The 24560-nt window shown below is 44.0% G+C and overlaps 1 protein-coding gene across 3 annotated transcripts; it reads left to right on the top strand.

Moving 5' to 3' along the window:
- Positions 1 to 6851: 6851 nt before the first annotated feature.
- On the top strand, positions 6852 to 21440 carry PLEKHB2 (pleckstrin homology domain containing B2). 3 transcript variants are annotated; one of them, XM_030954563.1, is made up of 8 exons: positions 6852 to 6903; positions 10090 to 10137; positions 11158 to 11310; positions 12466 to 12568; positions 13460 to 13499; positions 15641 to 15730; positions 16845 to 16956; positions 18947 to 21440. In XM_030954563.1, exons 2-8 carry the CDS (start codon positions 10101 to 10103, stop codon positions 19081 to 19083), a joined length of 672 nt encoding a protein of 223 aa, XP_030810423.1. In that variant the 5' UTR covers positions 6852 to 6903; positions 10090 to 10100; the 3' UTR covers positions 19084 to 21440. The 3 variants fall into 3 exon arrangements, with proteins under 3 accessions (XP_030810423.1, XP_030810424.1, XP_030810425.1); XM_030954564.1 differs by lacking the exon at positions 6852 to 6903 and adding an exon at positions 6982 to 7002; XM_030954565.1 differs by lacking the exon at positions 6852 to 6903 and adding an exon at positions 9632 to 9971.
- Positions 21441 to 24560: the final 3120 nt, after the last annotated feature.

Genomic DNA, 24560 nt, shown 5'->3' with positions numbered 1-24560 from the left:
GACTGCTGGAAGAGAAGGGAGAAAATATGGGGCCTAATGCAGAAGCCTCTGAAGACATGGTGATTTCTACTGATTCCAGTGTTTGGCAGGTTGGGTTTAAGAGTTAGGAATTCAATGTGCATTTGAAGACAAATAGAACCAGGTCTTCCGAGTAAGAGAATTGACTTTTAACTCACCAGTTCCAGCAAGCTTCAAGAATGAAATTAGGCAAAACAGATGCCCCCTCACCAGCAGTTCTTCCAAAGTCCAAATCACAAAAGCAGCATGTAACTGAAAATAAGGTTAAAAAAATAGTCCTAGACCAAAATATAGATTGGGTGCTTCTCTGCTGGTGGCCATTGGACTGTGGCAGTCTGATGAGGGAACACAAATATTTGACAGTTTGGCACGGGGAGGTGTAAATCTGTTTCATCACAGTGGCACAGATTTTCCAGGTGACTGCATCTAATTCTTACTGCCCCTGTGCTTTAGTCTCTCAGTGAAAATGAAATATAATTATTCTTTTGATCTCTTCCTTCCTTGACATGTCTTTCTTTTGGCTGTCGATCTTCTCCTTTGTGCATGTAGCACTCTTTATATGCTAATGGGATAGTACAGCCAATGTAAAGTAAAGGTGAGAGTCAGAGCTTAGATAATTCAGAGGAAATGCTCCCACTGATGCTGGCTGGTTGTCAGGCCCAAACACAGTTATTAATGGGAACAGAAGTGTTTTACTTTTTCTAGGTTTTTCTTCTCTTCCTCTTCAGAATGGCTGCAAAGAGACTGGAACTTTTCTGCAAGTTGCAAAGGATCTAGCCCGTCCCTGATAATCCCATGCCTTTCAAAACTGCCTGCAAATAAAAGCGAGATCCAAAACTCTGTTCCTGCCAAACAGACCACATCAGTGACAGTGAAATGGCTTTCCAGTGGTATGACCTGCAGGGATGTCTGATAAGCATGTGGTCTTTCTCCTGCCAGTTTGTTTTTAATCAGATCTGAACAATGGAAGCTGACAATGAAATCCCAGAGTCTCACCCAGAAAGTTCCTCAGCTTTTGGCTGGTCTTTTTGTTTGTCTGCTGTTCTCAGTGTACTCTGCAATCTGCTTCCAGAGAGCTGCACTGGCCACCAGGAAGCTGTAGATGCCTCTTATTTGAACACACTGTGCTGTTTCCTCTGTAATAAGTGTCTGAAGAGATCACTTCATGGCAGAAATGAGGAGTCTGGAGTGCTGCACAAGCTGCAGGCCAGAAGGAGGCAAAGGAGAGCAAGAATGGTTTGTTAGAGGTCAAGGAGCTCCTCTGCCTTTGCCACAGCCTTCTCGTGCCCTCAGGCACGTCTCTCACTCCTGCTGTCAGTATGCAAGAGCTAATCCTTCTCAAGCCTTAGCTCACAACTTTTTCTAAGCAAATACATTTTTCCTAAGGCATTTGAGTGCTTGAGTTGCTCTGAAACTGTTTCTCAGTTCTGTCAACATATCTGTTGCTCACATCACCTTTAGCAAAATCCAGTTCTTAAGTTAATGGCAGCTGGGAAGACAAGAGGCACAGCCCTTCCTGTGTGTCTGCAGTCCCTGTGTGCCCCACGACCCCTGCTCCAGCAGGGTCATCCCACAGCACCTGTGGCACTGTCACATTTTCTGGAAAAATCCCTTTGCCAGGATTTCTTCTCCTGAGAAGCTGAGAAGCCTCAGAGAAAAAGGAAAACAATATTATCTCATTTGCTTCGCCTGTGTTTTGCTGCTCTGGAATACAGCTGGAGATTGTTTATCCAACAGGTGGTTGTGTCATTGGTTTCATGTCAATGGTTTTTCTTAATTACCAATCACAGTCAGGCTGTGTCAGGACTCTGGAAGGGATCACGGGTTTTTCTTTGGTATCTTGTTAAGACTTCTGTCTGTATCCTTTCTCTATTCTTTACTATAGTTCAGTATAGCATTCTATAGCATAACATAACATATAACATAACATATAACATAACATAACATAACATAACATAACATAACATAACATAACATAACATAACATAACATAACAAATTAGCCTTCTAAGAACATGGAGTCAGATTCTCAATTCCTCCTTCATCCTGGGGATCCCAAAAATACCACAACCTTTCCATGTAAGAGATGCTCCAGTTGATGCCTTGTTGGGCTACCTAAAAACAGAGGCCAGACAAAATTAAGGTAATAAAAAGCAGTTATATTTAATGAAGGGCCTTCAGGTACATTCAGGTCAGACAAAGCTGTCCAGGGCCTACACCCAAAAATGGACCATGGGTCACAGGTTTTCACACTTTTATAAGTTTGGGCCATTTGCTTATTGGGGGTTCATCTTCCAGTTCCAGCTTCAGGTAATGAAGCCATGTACCCCAAGTTTGCTCCCCCAACTCACTTTTGTTTCCATCTCTGGGGCCTGAGGCAGTGAGGTGTCCTTGATTGGCAGGCCTGGAGAGGAATTGTTGTGCCTGCCCAAAATGGGAAAGCAGCAGCTCACACTGTGTGTGGAGTTTAGAGTTATACACTAAAGAACTGCAGGATTACAAATACATGAAAAATAGATTAAATATATTTAATAAAATAAATAATAACAAAAGTTATAAATACTACTAATAATTAACAACAAATGAAATAATAATAAAATATAAAATATATAGAATATACATAATAAAATATATTAAAAATAGAAAAGCTAAAATCCCAAGGCCTCACAGTGCCCAGATTATTAGCACATGCTACAGTCTGTGGTGCTGGGGTGTGAGCTCTGGCCAGGTTCAGCTGGAGCAGAGCATTTGTGCAGCCTGCAAGCTCACTGCTCATTCCACATGCATTATACACTGCTTGGCAGTTCTGTGTTATGTTTTGCTGCATGGATACATTATATTTTGCAAATTTGAGCAGAACAAAACCCAAATCATTTTAAAAATCTGTGCCCTTCACTTCAGCTCCTCGTGTGTAAGACAATAGTCCTGCTAGGAGAGCTGTCTGTGCTCAGGAGGGAAAGCTGTGCTCTGCATCCTGTCCAGGACCTCCACAGGAACCCCTTCAGCTGGGGACAGCACCACACAAACTGATCACACTGGGTCATTTCTGCAGGTAAAATCTGCCATGGAATTTTGATCATGGGTGCAGGTGAATTACCCATAGAAATAGCAGGAACTGAAAGCCAAGAGCTTTTCCACTGGAGACATGGAAGGGTGTTAAGGCAGTCTGCAGAAAAGTGTGTCCAAATCTATGATTTACCTTTCTGCTCAGGACTATTATACACATGGCTAAGACAATACAACCTTCTGAAAAAACAGAAATATGTTCTTTTCCATCTCTCTTTCACCAGGGAAGCTTTATAGGCTATGTACAAACTATTGAAACCTGGCTTAGTTTCCCAAACAGTTAATCAAGCTTGCCTTGTTTCCTATCTTCTTCTCTGCTATTCTCACCTAATGCTCCTTTCAAGTTGCCCATAACCTTCATATTTAAGCTTTGAAACACTAATAAATAATAACCACACAATCCTTTTGTAGTCCTAGTTCTTTGAATTCCTTATTCAGGTGCTCTCCAGCAGCAGCTCTCCTGATCTTTTTGTTGCAAGCAGGGATCTTTGATTGAATAATAGTTTTCTTGATTTTACTACTTTTCATTTCATTACCTTGTAAGCAATGCTGATTCTGAAAAAAAAAATTAGCCTGATTGAGCATGTGTTAGTTGGAGTAATATTAACAGCATTAATTATAATACTTAATAATGCCAGAATGTATTTTGTTTGAAATGCTTTTTCTTAATGCAAATGTATATTCTGCTTGGTTTAGAGTCTAATTATATTTTATGAATCAAAGTATGAAATTTGAAATTCAAATTTCAGCTGAAGACCCTCAAATGACTGTGAGAATTCAAATGCTTATGTTGGTGGCAATCAAAATTTAGCATGTATTGAAGAGATGTATTATGTCAGCTGCATTATGACAAAGAATTAGAAGTCACATATGGCTCAATTTTTCCAAATCTATTTTCCCAAATAGCAATTTCTTAGGGGTTTAGAAATTTAATTTGCCAATTCAATTTTAACTGGTATGTTGTGACTGTGATGGGGAAGTTGAACTTCAGCCTTGGTTGCTTTGATTCAGGACAAGAATGGGAGCAAAAACCCCAGGGTTTGGTAAGTTTTTAACATTCCAAACATTTTTTCAAAATTATTAGTGAGGGATGAATCTTACATCATGCTTTGGAAGTTACCAGACTGACAGTGCAATTATGAGCAGGCTGAACATTTGAACAAAAGCCTTCACTTTCACACTTCACTGGCAAATGGCTTGAAAAGAAATCCCCAGTTGCAACAGTATTCACCTAAATATTCTCCTTCTTTTGCTCAGGGTATTAACACTCAGGCCTTCAGCTCTGCAGCACAGCTAATTAGAAACTCACTGATCAAAGTTTCCTCAGCAAATGAGGAGCCCAACATGTTTAATTCAAAAGATCTCAGAATGATAAGCCTGAGAGATGTTTGCATGTGTTTGCAGCACGTGCTTGGGGTGCTGGCACACTGAAGATCTGATCTTTCCTGATCTGTGCCTCTGTCCTGCTGCCCCAGATGGGATTTGTGTGGCACTCACTCCCTGTGGCTGGGTTCACAGCCCTGCCCAACTTTCAGGGAGGGTACAGGACAGGACATGGTCCCAGACAGCTCCAAAACAAAGTCTTGATGCTCTGCACTCATGGAGCTAATTAATCCAGGAAACACCTGACAGATGCCTGAGGAAGTTTAAAATGGTTTTAACCCTAATATGAAAACTAAAGTTTTATATCAAGCCAGACAGCCAATGCTTTGAACACGAGCCAAAAAGGCAGCTGTCCCCTCATGACTGTTCACCCAGGGCAGGAGCTGCTGAATTCCCAAATCCTTGACAGCAGTATTTTCCATTCCAGAAGAAAACTGCTCCCTCCCCCGGTGTAAAAGTTGTCTTGCCTTCCACCACCAACCTCATACCTCTGTTTCTGAAAATACTTTTTCAGCAATGAAAGGTGACAGTTTTAGCCTCTGAGAAAGGACTGCTACATAAATATAATTTGACCTACACAAATCTCATTTATTGGTGTTGTCTGAAACCTGTTCTGTTCACAGATAGATGATCTGTTTTTATCCCCCCTGTTCTGCCTACAGCACTTTTCTGGTCCTTCAGAGATACATGAAGGCAAAGAGCACTCTGCAGCCTTGAAGGACAGGGCCACAGGCTTTCTATGTAATTTCTAGTTAGAACTGCTCTTGTGCTCAAGAAGAGATAATAGATGGGTAGGAGGAATTTGAGGAGCTTCTTGACAGATTAAGTCAAATTGTAACTATGATGAATATTACTTCTGTATTATCTAGGCTTAAAGGGATTGATTGAAGCAAACAAATCAAAGATTTTTTTTTCTTTTTACTTACAGTTGTTATAATAGTGGCATTCTGTAATGTAGGGTTATATAGTATAGAATAATATTGTATAATAAAGTAATTAATTAGCCTTCTGATAAGATGGAGTCCTCCTCATCATTCCTCCTGGATGTCAGGGGCAAAAATATCCACTATAGTATTCCCTCCTAGGCTGCTAGAATGAGCCTGGGAAAAGTTCTAATAGGAAATTCCATCAATCAGGGGAAATATCACATCTCCATAAGAGGTTGTTCTCATTTTCCAGAGTAATCATCTCATACATTTTGTGTTACAAATGGAAACACAATTTGAACGATGGAGTTAATTAGCTGGTGTGAAAAATGCCAATCACTTGTTTTTAAAATTTTAAGAGTTTAGTGATAATAAAATGGTTATTAAAATAGCAATATAATTAGAGTAATAGTAATTTGGACAATTTGGATTAGGACAATGTGAGACAATAAAAACAAAGAGTTACGGATGTCTGGGTACCTTTTTCTGGGCAGCACAAGCCCCAGGAAGGACCCACATTAACAGAGGATTAATCCTTAAAAGCAACAGCCTGTTGCATATTCCTACACCTCATCCATGATGCATAAATTCAATTCAAACACAGGATTCTGTCTGGTCAGTGTCAACTTCTTCCTCTGAATCCTGACAGCGTAGTCCTGGCTGAGCAAGGCAGGAATAAGTTCGTTTCTCCTGATAATGGAGCAATAAATTCTCTTTCTCTGAAAGATTTAGGTGCCCTGTGCCTCCTATATCACTGCAAGTCCTTTCTTTAGGAAGAAAAGTATCCTATATGGCATAGTTTCTATTTTAACCTTATGTTATAACCTAAAACTATATTTAACACACTACTTAAGAAAATTAATACACCATAACTTTCTAACATAACACATATAATATTCATTTTAATATTTGAAAAAAGCCAGTCATAAAATACGCATTTTTCACACAAAGTAACCATCTCATACATTTTGCGTTAGCAATGGAAACACATTTTGAACGCCGCAGTTAATGAGCCGCTGGCACGGTGCACTGCCCGTGGGTGCCGGCGTGCGGGCAGCGCTGAGCCCGGCAGAGCTGCGGGGCAGGCCCGGCGCGGCTGTGCTGCTGCTGCCGCCTTATGTAACCGGGCCCAGGGCAGCCCGTCTCTCCCGGCCCCCGCTGCTGCGGGACTGCCTGAACAGAGCGCCTGCCACTCTCTGTGAGATCAGAAACTGTGCCGGAAAAGAAAAAGCCTGTGGAAAGAGCCGCTTAGTGCCGTGAGGCCGCCGCTGTGCCAGCCGCCGGCCTGGGCAGAGGCGATGGGTTTAAAGCGCCGGCAAAGCGCGTTTGGCGCCGGCCGGGGGAAAGCATTAACGGCACGGGGTCGGTGTCCCGGCTCAGCCTTCCCCAGCGGATCGAGCCCTGCCGGGCCGTGCGGGCTCCGTGCGGGCGGTGTGGCGCGGCTGACGTCAGGCGGCGCTGGCGCTGCCCGCGGGCGGAGCGGGGCCGGCGGCGGGCGCGGGGAGCGGCAGGTACGGGCCGGGCCGGGCTGGGCTGGGGCAGGGCCGGCGGGGAGGAGGCCAAGGGGGCCGGCTCCGGGGGGCGGCCTGACCACCGCCAGCCCCGCCAAGGTCAGCGGGGCGCGAACCCGGCCGGGAGCGGCGCCGGGACCCGGCTGTCGGCGGCGGGGAGGGCGAGACGCGGCTCTCGGGGCAGCCCAGGCCGGGCCGGCCCAGGCCGCTCTCCGGCGGGCAGAGGCGCGGAGGGCCGGGGCTGCCCTGGGGCTGTCCCGGGGGGAGCGAGCACCGCCGGGCAGGGCTGGGACAGAGCCACAGCGCCGGGAGCTGGCTCGGGGAGCACAGACAGCTCCGGGAAAGGGCCTGCGCAGCTGGGCCGGAGCCAGGCAGCTCCAGGAATAGAAAACTTGCGCTGTTGGGAGCGGGAGGGGCCGGGCAGGGTTACGTTTGAGCACTGTGCTTCCTGTGCTCTGCCCCGGTCCGGAGGGTAAAGTAACCTGGGGAGCGTGCGGGCACTGCTGCTCACCCCTGCTCCGCTCCGGGGCTGCCGCTGCTGGCTCAGCCCTCCCATCGACACGGGCCCACTGCTAGCTCAGCTAGGGACTACGGGCTGCAGGGAGGAACTCTTGATTTATTTTAAAGTGTGTTTATCAGGAAAGGGACTGGAACAGACTGATGGATATTCCACATTATATTCCGTGCAGAAAACTGCTGTTCCGGGGAGCAGAAAGGAATTGTCCCACTCCTTTGCTGCATCTACTCCTAACTCAAGTTCAGTTTAGAGTGCTACTATTCTTAGATTTCAGCCGCCAAAACACTTTTATTCATATTGGTTATAAATTAATTTATCTTTGGTTAAATCCCATTTTTCATGTTGATGGCACTGGGCTGGTTTAACAAGCAAATACTATTCAGATGCAGATGATCTTGCTAGGCTATCTTCTAGCTCTGCAAATACACTTTTAAACATCATGTAGGAGGACTGTGAATACTGTAGAGGACTTCAAATGAGTCCTTGTGCTTAAAAAGGACAAGGAAGAATATCTAATTGTTTTTGCACCTCCCACTTTAAGTGCTGACAGATTTTTCTGTGTGATTCCTTGCTCTCTCTCCACAGCTGACATTTTAAACTTAAACTCTGAACTGGGAAAGGATATTTCCTTTACTTCGGAGGTTACATGCAAGGTGCTCTACAGCTGCTGAAGCCCTGTTTGCTCTTGTAGCTTTGACAGCTCTGAAACATTCTGAATGTGAGACTTTGTGAGGTGTTCTGTAATCACAGGCAAAACTCAATTTGTCAAGAGAGAGGTTTTCTTCTTTGGTTCTTCCCCTTTTTGTGTCTAAGTTAAATCTAATTATGCTATTGTGTAACAGAGTTAGTTTAAAGGTAGCAACAACATTCCGTGGCCTAGCCTAACGCTTGCAGCAGAACTGAAGTTCATGCAAATTCTTTTTTGGCTTGTAGACTAGGAAACAGCCTCCAGAAATAGTGATTTCACCTTATTGGGCAAATTGGAAGACATGGAAACACCATTAGAGACACTCATTGCTGTGAAAATGAAGAGCAAGTAGAGTGTTTGCTTGTAAAGGAGAATCCAAGGGAGAGAAGCCTGTGTTGGGGTGGTGGCAGAATGAGCCTGAGGTCCTTTGTACTGCTTTGTTACTTTGGGAGAATTAATTGGCCTCTATTTCTGGAGCTCTCTCTCTGTATAGGGGTGACAAGAGCACGCTCAGACCCCAGAGCAGGACCAAGTGGCCACAATTAAAGCAGGACAGGAGTCTGGCACTCCTTTTCAGAAGTGGGCTCTCAGCAAAATCTTTCTTTTCCCAGCAAGCTGGTACAAAAGTCAAGAATAAGAGGTTTATCCTGGAGTTCAGACTTTACCTGCAGGTGGTTCTCACCATCATATCCAAGCCTGTGCAGGATGTGGCATTCCTTAAATATGAAATCCTGATGGTTATAATCTTGTGTGCTACAGTATTTGCCCAGTAGTCTGAAGAGGACACAGCTACAAGTAATATCCATTAGATCAGAAAATGGATGGATCCTTAGTAACTTCAGATTTTGCTAGAAGATTACAAAACTCTTCTTTTTCTCTCTTCTCCTCAGCTTTAAACACATTCTTCTGAGGTTTGTCTGGGAAAAGTTCCTCTGTTTACCAAATCTACTATGCCACCTTTCACCCCTTCATGTCCCCCCCCCTTTATGCTGCCACAAGTAGAATTATTTGTTCTTTGTTAGGTTTCAGTATCATCTCTGTCTCTCATGTCTGTCTCTCTTACAGGCCCCACAAATAATTTCTAAAAAGTAGCCTTCTCAGGGGAGGCTTAAAATGCTTCTGTTCTTCCTTTTCTAGTTCAATTGCATCTGAACAGTTGAGTTTTTATAATCTCTTTTGAAACAATAATCAGAACACCATTAGGCTGTAAAATAAAACCTCATTTTCCAATATATCCCATGTTTGATGTCTTTTTTCAGCATGCTCATAAACCAGAATGCAGTGGCCAAGTACTTAATGTCACGTGTGATGACTTGAATTTAACACAGAGTCCTTGCCCTGCTATTTCAAGCTTCATTTAAAAGCTGAGGAGAACTGAAAATCTTACTTTATGGGCTCATCTTTTACTTACTTTAATTCTTAGAGTAAGCTAGTGATGATTTGAAAGAAATACAAATCATAAAAACAGCTTTCTCCTTCCTGTTTAAGATTAAACTGTTTCAGCTTTTGTTTTGTCTGGACTTTGAGCCAGTGAATGAAAAACACAGAAGAGGAAGTACAGACAAAAAAAAAAAAAGAGAGGCAGGTAGAAGTGCTTGGTAACTTGAGACTGCAGAATACAGGATGTACACGTATGCAGAGAGGACTTTAAAGGAACTGCTGGTGAGTCAGGAGGCAGTCATTGCAGTCTGTCTCTTCCCCATTTTCTAAGAGCAGCAGCAGGAGGGTTTTGTTGGCCAGTTAAACACCAAGGTGGTCTCTGACAGTCACGCTGGATCACAGCAGTTGCACCTTTGTTACGTCTTACAGCACCAATTGTGCTTACTGAGTACCTTCAGCTGGGATCTGCTGCGTCTCTGCAACGTGAGCTGGGTGCATGCAGCTCTAATAGATGGTACTGAGATGCCTCTTTTTAATGTGTTACTGTGAAATACTGACAACTGCTTTTCTCCCCCCTCCCCCTTCCTCTTCTGCCCACTAGATTAAGCAGCAATGGCATTTGTGAAGAGCGGATGGCTGCTCCGGCAAAGTAAGTCACGGGTCTTTCTCTTCCTTCTCTCTCTGTTCACTGGGATTTCTTCAGAAAACATCACAGCAGCTGATGTTGGAGTAATTCCCAGGTTTTCTTAAAACAAGTAGGTCTGTGGGTTGTTTTTGTTGGGTTTTTTCCTTTTTACTTTAAGGACATGTCACATAATGACGTGTCATGATGGCTTTCCCACATGACCTTTGGGTGCTCCAGTGGGAAACAGGATATAAATATATCTGAGGTGTCTGACTGGCATTCAGCTTCAGATGCTGCTCTGTAATTAGTGCTGTGTAAATGGGGACTTGGAAACCTTACCTGACACTTCAACTTAGTGTCTTTCAATTAATCATGCCCTCTGCTTGTTCCTGCAGCAAGTTAGAACTCAAGCATCAGGTCATGCATGTAAAATAAAACCAATTTTGCTTTGAATTCTAGATGAAATATGGCACCCAATTCTCTAATGTTCCCAAGTGGGGATGTTGTAATACAGGATATTGCTTGGCATTTTGGAATGTGTTGCAGACATCTTTTCATTAAAAATCCTTTCTTAGGATTTTTTCCCTTCTGAGAAGCTGAGAGGCCTCAGAAGCAATATGTAACCAATGGTTATCTGCTGCTGTGGAATGCAACAGGTGCATCTGTGATTGGTCTCGTCTGCTTGTTTGTAACTAATGGCCAATCACAGCAGAGCTGACTCGGACAGGGAGTCTGAGGCAGCTGCCTTTGTTATCATTCTTTTCTATTCTATTCTTAGCTTAGCTAGCCTTCTGAGATGAAACTTTTCCTTCTATTCTTTTTAGTATAGTTTTAATGTAATGTATATCATAAAATAATAAATCAAGCCTTCTGAACATGGAGTCAACATTCTCGTCTCTTCCCTCACCTGAAAACCCCTGTGAACACGGTCACAGGAATGTTGTTTGGGGCAACTGTGAAGGTTTTCTTGGTTTATTTTTGTTAACTTTAGGAGAGAAATATTTCCCAATATGTGCCCTCAAAAGTGACTGTGTGATTTTTAAGGTACTATTTTACGGCGTTGGAAGAAGAACTGGTTTGATCTGTGGTCTGATGGCCGCTTAATATTCTATGATGATCAAAGTCGCCGTGATCTGGAAGATAAAATCCACATGAGAATCCACTGCATCAACCTCAGAGTGGGGAATGAATGTCGAGGTAATGATGAAACCTTCAGGATTTGTGTATCCTGAGATTCTTTACAGCTTCAGTGCCTGCCCAGCACACCACGTACAGCACTACTGCAGATGTAAATGTGTCCAAAGTGTGTGCAACTTCACTGGTCTTGAATCCCCCACTTCCAAAAAATTCAACCCCACCAACTCCTAAATTGCTTTGGAGATACCCAGGGTGTGGTATCACCATGTGATAGATTAGGTTAGGGTTTGATAGTTTGATACTTCCTGTTAAAACTCAGGGAGGACAGCGTACCATGCATGCAGGAGGATGGGATGTTCCCAGCAGGGCTGTGTGTCTGATACAGAGCAGTGCTGGTGTAACCACAGTGCTGGATGGACAGAGAGGCACAGCTAGAAATGGGAAACCTCAGCAGGGCTGTGTGTCTGATACAGAGCAGTGCTGGTGTAACCACAGTGCTGGATGGACAGAGAGGCACAGCTAGAAATGGGAAACCTCAGCAGGGCTGTGTTCGTGCTGAATATATATTGTTTGGTAGGAAGAGAGAGGCACAGCAAAAAAGAAAAACCTCAGCGCTGTGTGTCTGATACAGAGCATTGCTGGTATAACCACAGTGCTGGATGGACAGAGAGGCACAGCTAGAAATGGGAAACCTCAGCAGGGCTGTGTGTCTGATACAGAGCATTGCTGGTATAACCACAGTGCTGGATGGACAGAGAGGCACAGCTAGAAATGGGAAACCTCAGCAGGGCTGTGTGTCTGATACAGAGCAGTCCTGGTGTAACCACAGTGCTGGATGGACAGAGAGGCACAGCTAGAAATGGGAAACCTCAGCAGATGCTTTTCCTAAGTTCACTTCTGGCATTTGTTAGTGCTCCACTTGGTGCTGACACAAGGGAAGGACACAAGTGCTGGAGAGTACCATTGCTAAGTATGGATTGGTTCTGCTGTGAGACACTTGCATTTTGTAGGGAAGGTGTTCAGAGCTGCTTACTTTCAGGACACTCTGAGGAGTAAGAACCGGTTATTTCCTTCTGTGGCTCTGATGCCACGGAAGGCAGATACAACTGGCCCTAGTTTATTTTGTCCAGACTTGCTTAAACTGACTCCTTTCTTGTCCATGTGCTCATGTAGTGTTGTTTATACTCATAACTCATGTCTGTTTTTCTCACTCAGATTTCCAGCCTCCAGAGGGGAAGCAGAGAGACTGTTTACTGCAGATTGTTTGCCGTGATGGGAAGACAGTCAACCTCTGTGCAGAGAGTGCAGATGACTGCCTGTAAGACAGCCAGAGAATAATGCTTTTGCTGCCTCTCCCTCTTTTATCCCTCTCCCTAGTTATTTTCCTCCCTTCTAACTTTCAGAGATATAAGAACATTTTCAAGCAAATAAAAGCAGGTTTTCAGTGACAAAAACCCCAATAGATCTCCTAGAAGTTTGTAGCTCATGCAAACTAACTGCAAGTTAAGTCACTGAAAACACTGAAGGGTGAGGAGAAGTAGAAGAATCTGATTAATATGATCAATACAAGACTTGTTAAACAGATTTTTTTAAACTTTTACCATTCTTCAAGAGCGCATGATGTGGCATTAGCCCAGGGACATCCCAGTAGCAATAGGAGGAATATTCCAATATTGTGAACTCTCAGCTGAGCTGGGCTGTATAGAATTGGATAACTCCTGTAATCACTGTTTGCCAAGAAGTGTGTTCCATGGGGCATGCTCCCAGCCCTGTGGCAGGGCAGGAGCTGGGTGAGGTGCTCCTGCCTCCTGGGAACAGCAGCAGCAGCAAGGCCCCTGCTCTAACCAGCACAGATGAGCTGTTCTGCTGGGGTGCATCCCTTCCCATTACCTCATCCTGAGCATGACTGCATATTTCCTACCTGTTGTGCTTGCAGCAAGGACCTCCAAAACTGCATCCATTCCTCCTCTTGTTCCTCCTTGCTCTTTCTCAGCTCTGCAAAGAAAGTAATTATTTCTTAGTCTTGGTGTAACACTTTGGTGCATTCATTTGAGTGTCTCATTAGGCTTTGACGCATGCAGTACCTAAAACTCTGCTCCTGCAGTACCTCTAGTAGCTAACCTTGTTTGTTTCATTGACCTGAAAGAAAAAGGTGGCAGTAATTTTTGTCAGTGTTCCACTAACCAATGGTTTTTTTTTTTTTTTGCAGGGCATGGAAAATTGCTCTCCAGGATGCCAGAACAAACACAGTGAGTGTCCTACCTAGACTTTATAGTGATGGAGAAGCAGTACATCAGTGTTCTGTGTGATCCAGCAGTTGAGTTCTGAAATCATCTTCCATCCTTCTCTGCTAGAGAAAAACAGGGTCATGAGCATAATAGTAAAGCTTGTGGGTGGGGAGAAGAATGATTCTCTGGATCACAAACACATCCTTACAGCCAAGTCCAGGCAAATACATGCTGTGTGGAAAACAATTATTTTAAGGAATGATTTCTCTGGGTGGAAGTGAATGTTTGGAAAGCTGGTCTGTGGGCACTGAGGCTGTGGGCAACAAGCAAATCTCCTGCAACCAGCAAAAATGAACTTTTCACTCCTAGTGTTTGTTGCCTCCCAAGATGAGTGCAGTGCTAAAGGAAGCTTACTACACAGCAGCTGTTTGTTAATGTAGATCCATCCTACTGTGGGATGATTCTTGGCAGAGACATGGGGAAGAGTGAGATGCTTGGAGGGGAGTGCAGGCATGCTGAGGAGGAGTGTATTACCTCAGCATTTTCTGCAATTTGTTTTTCATTTAGACTGTCTTCCAGAGTACTCTGCAGCACTAGTTTTCCTTGGATGACTAGGCTGAACCAACCCAGAGGAAATGCTGTGTTTTGTAGAAGCTTATCTCAGTTTCTGATGGGTCACATTAACATTGCCACTGTACTGGGGCATCTGTCAGATGATATAACTTAGATTTGTAGATACCCAAAGCAAACACTTGTCATGGCAAAACTACCCCAGACATGACTGCCTCTGACTGCAGCCTTGCTACACTGCCTGTGGCCTTAAATGAGAAGTGAGGGATTTGTCCTCATGCAGAGGACACAACACTCATGGTCTGTCTGCTCTAGTTTTAGAGGATTTATCCCACCTGTGTGTGAGATGGTGGCTCCCGGTTTCAGGAAATGGGAGCTGCTGTTTTCATGTCTCTGACACTGCTGCCAGCCTTGATAGATGGCTCAGAACGTGGCAGTGCTGACCTTGGTCAGCCAAGGCAGACCCCAAGGCTACTCAAAGTAGAGCAGGTAGCCCTCTACACAAGTAGATACATAAATTAACATCTTCCAAAGCTATTAAAGGTGTCCAGTGAACACTAACTTGGACTAACTGGGAAGTGGGTTTGAGTCTGTAGGTGTGTGACACACTTTTCAAAAATTCCAAGCATCCAGCAGTGCCTCCTAATTTTCCTGGAATAGTGGGGTGATCACCTTAGCTTTGAGAACTGCATCATTTACAGGTGTTTGCAGGCTTGTGCATGGCTTGTACAGAGATCCCTGTGGCAGGGCAGAACACATTTACTGCTAAGATGTGAGCAGATTTCTCAGGTGATGGAAATACCCCTTCATACAGTAACAGTGTTTCAAGCAGTCCTTAGAATCTTCACCATGAGTTTGACTTAGGATGTAACCATATTATGTCCTCAAATGCCATGATTTCCTCAGTCCAAGAGATAATACAACATTTGCTGTTGATTTATTAAAATGTTCCCTTGTGAATTAAAGAATGGGAGCTGGCTTTTGCCTTGGAAAAGGGAACAAGAGCATCACTGCAGATTTTGGATATTGGAGGCAAGAATACAAAGGTAGTGTAAGAAATCTTAATTGTCTTTGAGAACTTATTCTAAATAGACTGAAGTGTTACCACCTCTGCCTCAGTTACCACTTTTGGCTACTGCCTTTGTTTCCTTTACCTGCTTCTGCAGAACTTGGTGATACCAAGTCACCACTTGGTGATACAATAACTCTAGGGTGCCAGGAAGCAGCCAGCTTAGTTGTGAAGATTTCTTTTTCTGAAGACAGAAAATGAACAGGAGGATAATTTCTAAATCTGAGGCTCTGGAATGGTGGGAGGAGCCAGGGTGCTTGCATGTACACATATGCATGTCTGTGGCACACACAGAGGGAAAAATTTGATGGCTTCTTTCCGTGGCTGATCAGGAATTTGTATTCTCCCAGGTCTAGTCTCCAGGTCCTTTCTTTCTGCAGCCTTTACAAGGAACTCACTGCTTTCCTAACACACAGTGTGGCTAAAGGTTACTTTCTCTTTGGGGTCATTAAGTTTTAATCCTTAGACTGTTCTGTCTATCTGTAGGAACAGGTGATAACTGCTCTCTCTCCTTGGTGTTTAGGGCTATGTGGGATCTGATGTGATGTATGATGAGACAGCCATTTCCTCAGCCCCTCCTCCCTACACAGCTTATGCCACACCATCACCTGAGGTAAGATTTGCAGTCAGGAAGCATCAACATGAGTGAGGCAGCAGGAGCAGCCTCCTTCAAGCACTCACAAAGTGCTGCATTGTACTCTTACACCCAGCTTTAAAGCTTTTGCAACAGCAGAGAGTAAGGCACTATCAGCCTTTTGCTGCTCATATTTGAGATGGATTTCCTTTGAAAGGGATGAGGCACATTTTGTTGGAAGGTGTATAAAGGGGTGGCTGCTCAGTGAACTTGAAAAAGAAAGCTTCTGAGAGACAGGGCAGAATTTATTTGGCTGATCTTCAAGTACAGTGGTCGTGCAGCTTCTAACATAAGGAAGTGTAACTACGCTTTGATGTTGTGCAAGAGCTGGAAAGGTGTAAGATCAGGAGTTTTAGAAATGGGCTGTAGTGACTGGAGCTGCCACTTTTAACACATAAGGATTTTGTTGTACCAAGATGTCACAGCAACACAATAACTCTAGTTCCTGGATACACAGTTCTTTTGCAGTGAAGGAGCAGCTTTGGGACCAAACCAGGATATGTTGGGGAATTCTGGATGTGCTTAGTGATGTGCAGTAATATGTGAGGGGATAGTTTGGAGCACTATTGCTTGTTGCACTATCTGCTCCAGCCTCTCACTCTTGTTAAAAATGAGCTGTGGTACTGGGAGCTTCCTCTGCGCAGCCTCCTCCTTTGGAGAAAAAAAAATTCTTCTAAAGCACACAGCTCTAGAGCATTTATCTTTAATCTGACATTTGTTTGCAGTGTACCCTCTTGGAGGGCTGGCTGGAGTTTTTGGGATTGGCTGCTGCCTTCCTGGCACTTCTGAGCTCCCCAGAGAGCTGTTGTTGGCATGAGGGCAGAGAGGAGAAGCTGGCAGGGCTGCTGTGCCTCTGCCTGATGATCCAGGCCCTGCATCTGCCGTTGCCTATTGAGGAAAGGAAGAGAGCAGATGCTGCTTAGGAGTGCCCTCTTTTTCAAGCAGCTGTTCTGAATCCATTCCAGGGAGTAGATTGGCTGTAGCAGGACAGCCTGGATACTTTAGTGAAAGAAATGAAGGCAAATTGAACAGTGTGCTTGATTGGATCCATAGCAGAGTGTACCTGTGTAACAGCCCTTTTTAATTTCCCCAGGTTTATGGCTATGGCTATGATCAGTACAATGGTGCGTACCCCCCAGGCCCTCAGATCTTCTATGCCTCCAATGGACAAGCTTATGCTGTGCCCTATCAGTATCCATACCAAGGTAATCAGCACATCCTCACCTTCCCACAGAAGCTGCTTGAGTCAATCTTTCTGGCTTTAGCTCTATTAATCATCATCCTTTACCAGCCACCACTCCTGTACACGGAGAAAGAAACCTGACCTGCAACTGGAACCCAGTCCACTCACCCTTTCACAACAGAGGGACTGCAGTGAAATTGGCATGAAGGGATTTAACCTTCCCAATGTGATCTCAGCTTAGTTACATTGCTTTATGAACTCCTTCTGAAGCATACAGAACTCCTAACTACAGCATGTTTCCTAAGGAAAGGTGTAAGAGCCAGAAGAAGATGTGATTTTGTGATTCAGTACTTCATATTGGGCATTGATGAAGCTTTTCATTCATCTGCTGCTCTTAAACCTAGTTTAATTATTTAAACACAAGTTTCAAAGGTAAATCCACTCCCAGAACAAGGTTGTACCTGGTTCCATCCCTTTGTGCTGGAATTGCTGTAATTGCAGCATTTCAGCCACATGAAATCTCCTGTTGCTCTGTTCAGGTTTGTATAGCTTTCAATCTCAGAAAGCAAAGAGTAAAATTGTAGGGTGTGCTTTTAATCAGTCACCTTAATTTAGGGTTAGTTTTGTACAAAGCCCCAGCCCTACATAACTGGGGCTTTAGAGTTATATGGTAATAAAAATGAGAGAACTAATTGTTAATTATCTGACTTGGCAAGAAAGAATCTCTACTGAGAAATTTTTATTTCAGTTTTGAGGGAGATTTTGTTTGACATTTTTCAGATCATTTCACCTGCCTTTTCCATTTTTTATTATAAGGGAGGTACATCAGCCTTTAAAGCTTTTAAAGTTTTCTTCATATAAGTTACTGAAGTCCTAAGATACAGATGATACATATTCAAACACAGAGGAACATGTGTTCTGTTGGTTCTGAAAAGCAGTAGCTTTTTAAAAACCCAAGAACTGTTTTTAAAAACTTAAGCAGGCCAAACCCATATGATAACAATGCAGCATCAAACTCCCCTGAGCAGTTTGCAGGTGTGTTAAGATACTGGTTACTGGTTGGGCATGGTAACCAAGGCTCAATGTTTTCCTTCACCAGGGTCACTGCAACTAAACCTTAGGGTTCAGATTCACCACAGCACCTCACTGACCCCTGTACCTTCAGCTCTGCTGCTCCTTCTCTGCAGTGCCATAGTCCTTCTCAGGGGAGAGACTCATGCATTGTTCAGAGTCAGTGGAAGCCTTTCCTAGTTGTATTTAGTTGGATTACTTAAGAATCTGTTACAAAACACCATTGTGGGATTTTCAAGGATATTTAATCTCCCTGAAATGTCTGGAAGGAAAACCAGTACTGTTATGTTTGCTTTGCAGCTAGGAGCTGAATCAGAAAACATGACAGGTGAAGCTGTTACAAGTCTGTTACAGAGCAGGGGTCAGTCAGTGGCTACTTGAGTCCAAGGGTAATTTCTTACTACTGGCCAATCTTCATCTGAACAGAAATGTAGCAGCTGTCACCACCCCACAGGTCAATCCAGGATGTGAAGGCTAAATTGCAGTAGGCAGTAAATGTAAATAACTCATTCACAATTTCAGACAAATGACTGGCCTGAGAATTGCCAAAGATTTTTTCAGGGGGAGGGGATAAGGGGGAAGAACAAAACTATTTGCCTTAACTTCAAGGCTGAATCAATTTTTAGACCCATTTCTTACATTAAATCGATAAAGTGAATACAATTGTTTGCAGAACAATGTTCACTTTTACATTTGTAATGAGTTTTCCTCACAGATATTAAGCTGTTACAGGGCTAGAAGTGTTGCTAGGATTGCCCTTGGATTTAATTAATGTGGAGGCTGAATCCAAAGCAGAAATGTATTCTACCTGTGCAGCTGACAAAATATTAGTATTCATTTGAAGGAAGAATGTGAAAGAACAGCTTGTTTTGAAATTGCAGTGTATGGTATTAAGATACACATTTCTTTTGCTCTCCTCCCAACGATCTCTTATTTCCTAGGACCTTATGGGCAGCCCCCTGCAAACCACGTCATCATCCGAGAGCGTTACCGTGACAGCGATGGGGACCTTGCACTGGGCATGCTGGCTGGAGCAGCAACTGGAATGGCTCTGGGATCACTCTTTTGGGTCTTCTAGATTACCCTTTCCTTATCTCTGTAGTTCCAAACCCCTTTATTGTGTGCAATAATATATTGGCAATGTTGTTTACTGTTAAACTTTGAAAAATGCAATAGTTATTTTTCAGTAGTGACATCTTAATAACTGATTCTTAACTGTCTTAATGAGAGTTTAAAGGCACCATTTAGTTAAGTGGTTGGAAATGGCATCTGCTGCTCTTGAATTCTGGTCTGATGTTCAGAATTATAGGGATCAATATGAGCACCAGTGTCACGTGGTAGCAGTCACCTGCTTTATGAACAGACTGTTGTAAACACCATAGGAAAAATGATTGGTTTTTTTTTTGGGGAAGGATCTAAGATCTAATTCAAATAAGGGGTTAATAGGAGTCCTGCATTAGTGTACATATACTACTGGCTTTTAAACATTCACTGGAAAAACATAGAGCTCAGCAGAGATTCCTTGGCATTAGACAGTCTGCCATGCTTGAGGGTTTTTTTGTTTGTTTTCAGACTTGCCTGCAGATGGTAGTGTGTTTTCTTAGGTGCAGCCGTGTACCTGCCTCTCACACCATCCAGGTGAAGTTGTCTCTGAGAATGTATGAGCAAACCACTAGGAAGCAGCAGCACTCCTCAATTCTTTTATTCTCCCAGAAATGTGAATGACCAGTGGCAAGGAAGAGCAGTGTTTGTTGTTCTAGCTCCCTCTTTATCCTGGATGACTCTTGTGTGGTCAGATGGAAGTTTAGCTGCATCTTTAGCTTTGCAGGTGTCTGCAGAGCAGCAGCCTCAGATACTGCAGGAGCTGCATGGTTAGGAGCCAGCTATTGTCTCTGCTCCTCACTACCATGGCTCAGCAGAGGCTGCAGGAGGAAAAGGAACTTGAGCAGCCCTTGCTCTGTTGGGCCTGCCAGCCCCTCTGCAGCAGGAACAGGAGGGGAGAGACAAGCAACTCAAGCAGACCTTGCACACAGGCACTTTGATATCAGCTGCCTTGCAGGGCTAGGATATGATGCCTGCCGCAGCCACCAAGGTTTGCTGAACCAGGTTCCTTATTTGCAAGTAATTCTGAGCACAGCTGAGCCTGGGTTTGTTGTATGTACATTTCCCCCTCACATTCAGCAGGTCTCCTCTTCCCTCCATGACTTGTTGAGAAAAACACTCCAAGGAACCTGTCTGGCTTTGCTTGTATGTGTGGTTTCTCTAGTGTGCTGTCCCCTGGAGTGCAGCTGTTTTGTGTGTTACATGGCCTGTTCTAATCCGTGCTGAGCTGTGCTTGGCAGAGAAAGAAAGCTCTGAAGAAATGCATGGGCTTTCTTGTTCAGGTAAATGAGGCAGGGTGCCTAAGTTGAGTTCTTATAGTAAGAGGACTTATTTTTATACTTCCACTCTTAGCTTCCTGTATTTGCATACTGTTTTAATGGTAAGTCATACTTATGCTTCCATTTAGAAGAAGGTTAATTTCCTTATGGTTCACAGGGTTTCATGTCAGGAAAGATGAAAATAGATGAGAACTTGCACCTATATAAATTTAGCTGAAGTCCCAATCTTCATTTCATCCTAAAATTCTCTTGGCTCTTTCCTACTTATTTAAGTAATAGAGGTCCTGGACAAGAGTTTGGGTAGCAGCCAGGGGAAGCACTAGGCTTTCATGAGCCTTAGGACTAACTCAAGCAAGTGGAATCACTGGAAGTAAACAGACAGATGTCATTGTGGCTGCTTTACTAAGAGTGGCCCAATCCAGGGAAGGTAAACTGCCTTCAGGAGGCCAGCTCTGAGCTGTACACCAGTGTGCAAGCATGTCCTTTCACAGGTTAACACAAGCTGCACGTGGTCAGCCAGTCAGATGTACTGAGAGGACATTCTGGAAGTGCAAAAGAGGACTAAAGGGAGAGTTTCCTATTGCTAATCCAAACCAAAAGAAATTGCAGTACACTACTGAAGCTCTCTTAGAGACCTTGAGGTCAGAAAGGGATGGAATGTAAGTGGGCAAACATGTCTGCCCTTTTAAAAAGCCCTTTAAGAGGTGAGTTTGGTTACAGGTATATGCTGCTGTTTGGTTTGTGCTTTGCAATAGTGAGTTCTGCAGAATGCCTCCATCTCCTCCTCTTCCTCTGTGATTCTTAACTTGTAAGGGGCAGGGGAGAATAAAACCACTGGGCATCATATGATTTTCTGAATTTCCTAATGATTGGGAAAGGATAACAAAAAGTGAATCAGCTGGGTTTTTTGTTTTGGTTTGGGCTTTTTTTTTTCAGAAGAACTGTTAGTCACAGCAGGGCAACATGTACTTTGTGTTTTCAGGAGATAACTCTGTCTAGGTCCCTAGTTTCTTCAAGTGAAGTATATAAAATAAAGATTGTTGATTGCAAAACATTCCTGGGTTGAAATTCAAAAGAAATTATCTTTTAAAAAGTTCAAAGCGAAGTAATTCTCCATTAAGCAGATAACCTTACACTTCTCAATGGAAAAACACACTTGAAACTGAAGCCAAAGATTGTAGTTTCAGCTTGGAAACAATAGGCTGCTTTTGTACAAAAATCATGAAGTATTTTCTATCTCAGAAGCACAGGCATTTAGAAGCCAGAAAGCAAGTGTATGAACTTGTGCTAGAGCATGAAATCACGAGCACAGTTATCTCCCTGCAGGTGCTTGTAGCCTTTCTGATCTCACTGCAGAGACAGAAGTGGCACCGAGACAGAAGTGGCAACATCCTGGTGCATAAAGCAGCAGCAGGTGGATTGCCACCTGAAGTCCCTGGTTGTTGAAGCTCAGGCTTGCTTCCTGAAGACATGCCTGTCTCTCCTGTTGCTCAGGAACAGAGCAGAGCTTTGGTCAGATGCACAGGAATGTCTGGCTGGATGCACAGTCATGACTCAATAGCCTTTCTCTTCACTTCATGTATCTGCAGCTGGTGGGGTGCTGCTGTGAGCTGGAGATGGGATCTGGGGCTTGGAGGGACAGCCATGCCAGATTCTGCAGACCACTGATACCACAGTGATGGGAAGAGGCAGCAGGGGTGGCAGGATAATTTTCCAAGCAGATTGAAATGATTGTTTCTGAATGGTGCTATTCATGACTATAATTCCAGTTATATTTGCATAGTACTCAAGCTCACATTCCTGCTTTGGGCCCAGCACTTAAGCCCCCTAAAGCTATGGGAGGTTCACAGGCACCACAGTGGCACTGTTTTTGTGCAATGTACACTGTCAGGGAGGGATAAATCTGTTGTACAGCAGTGCCAGTCTGTTCAGAATTGAGGAGGTCATGAGTCCAGATGTACATCTGGGACTTGTTACTTTTGGGCCCACAGTTATGGACAGCTGGACAAAACCAGGCTTCCTGAGAGCGGGGTGGGAATGCTCAGCTCTCTGAAAAGTCTGACCACATTAAAGAGGTCAACCAGGGTTATTCTTAGTTCCATGTGAGAACATAGCTGTTGGCTCCTTTTGCACGAATTTGAGGGAGAGCCAGTCTCTTCCAGTGAGTGGTAAAGGTTTATGGACTAGGCAGGAGGTGTGGGCAGAGTTTCTGTACAGAACAACTGCACTGACTGCCAGCAAAGACACACCTCCCCCAGTGCTGAAGCACGTTCTGAGCAGTGTCCAGATGGAGCTACCCTGCATGTCATCCAACCCTGGCTTACTTTGTTCTTCAGTGAAGATTCAGTAGGTGATGGAACCAGCTGTGCAAGTGGAGAGGAGGAGAAAATTCACACCCATGTTCTCAGATGTGTTTGTGCTTTTCCTCCTCAGCATAAGACTGTGTAAGTCATGGAGGGTAGCATGCAACAAGTTTCCCCTCCAGAACCTTTATGTTCTTGTGCACTCCCTGTCTTTACTGCAGCTTTTACTGTATGTCCTCATTCTCATTATTAATTTATAGCAAAAGAACCATAGCAATAAAAGTCATATTTAGTGTAATTATTTTGTCTTGACATGTTTACTAGCCTTTATTCAACACTTCTCATTTAGTTGGAGTGCAGACAGCTCAGGCTGACATACCTTGGGCATCTCAGTTACCATTTAATAAGCATGATGTAAGGTCTGGGAAATCAGCAAAGTAACTCCACACTAACGCCACTATACCAAGATTAGAATTAAGACCTATTTCTTTCTAATGGAGTTGAAGGCTTTGACTCAGAAATGTTTAATCTTGGATATATGCAACACTGATCCAGATTTAACATTTGACATTGTGTTATCAACAGATTTGTACTGTTTAGTGTTAGACTAAGCTGCTTGGAGCACAGATGTTGCTCTGGGCAAAATGCTACTGGTTGCTGTATTGGTATTTCCTGCTTATGAATTGCTTCACAGCAGTTGGGTACAATCAATAGTTTGCTTTGACAAAGGCACTAAATGACCACAGCCAGCTCTGCCTCCTAAAGGCAGACAAGCTTGCATGTTTGCAGGAGTTAAACTTCTAGCCTGAAGGAGCACAGTACATTTTGTAAAACAGTATCCCTGCTTTGTGCACATTTTGTTTTTACTGCTGTGGGGTGGTGGGTTTTTCGCCTCCAAACTGGGGAAGGAATGAAAACAAAACTGCTATTTCAACCCATCAGCTAATGTCAGAGTATGCAATGCTTTTCTCCACAGCACGGTATGTTGACTGTGCCTGTTGTGTCAGTCAGCAGTTCCATATGATGGATTTACTAGCACATCATGTGTACCTAACCCTACCCACCCAAGCCCACTTGTACTGAAATTCTCTGCACCAGAACAAGTTAGGGAATTAACTGTGCAAGGCTTAGCAGCTCCACACCTTCCTGAGCTTCCAACAGCTTAGGAATGGGCTTTGCCTCTGCTCCTGCATTCCCTCTCCTCTTTGTGGTTGCAAAAGGCAACTTCCATAATTAACTTGGGTTGTATTCCTAGAAGTACCTGTATTTGTCCCTCTCTCCTGTTGCAGTTCTACTGCACTGCAGTGAGCTCAGTGTTCCCTAAATTTCAGTGGAGCTGAGAGTGTCCCCCAACCCTGTATGCTGTGAGCAGTCACTAACCACAAACCAGAGCTGGCTGGCACAGACCCAGCTGGTTTGGAGCCTCCCAGGTGCCACAGAGCATCTCACTGTGTTTCAGAGTTTTTGGTGCATCTCTAAAAGGCTCCAGGACTCACAGGGCACATAAAAACTCCAGTGTATCTACATTAATAATTTCAAGTTTAAGAGCCATGTGATGATTTTTAAGGTGCAGGTTGGGAAAGTTTCAGACCAGCAATGCTGGGCTTAACCTGAGTGACTATGGTGGATGCAATACTGATTCTACCCAATCCTCCATGTACTTTATGTACCAAGATTAGCCGTGCATTTTGCAAGATATGACAGGTAAAGTCAAAAAGAGTGACCCCTGATAAGCCCCCTGAGCTTTCTGGGGCCAGGTGCATGGGGGCTGATGTGAGCTTGCCCCAAGCAGCAGCTGCATCTCCTGCCATCCATCAGCTGTGCCCCTGGGTGCTCCCAGCTGGGGAGGCCACAGCCACCTCCCAGGCTCG

Source organism: Camarhynchus parvulus, chromosome 9, assembly GCF_901933205.1.
Source record: "Camarhynchus parvulus chromosome 9, STF_HiC, whole genome shotgun sequence".
NCBI classification, from domain to species: domain Eukaryota; kingdom Metazoa; phylum Chordata; class Aves; order Passeriformes; family Thraupidae; genus Camarhynchus; species Camarhynchus parvulus.
Note: the sequence above shows the minus strand (reverse complement) of the source record. Positions and strands in the feature narration are given on the sequence as shown.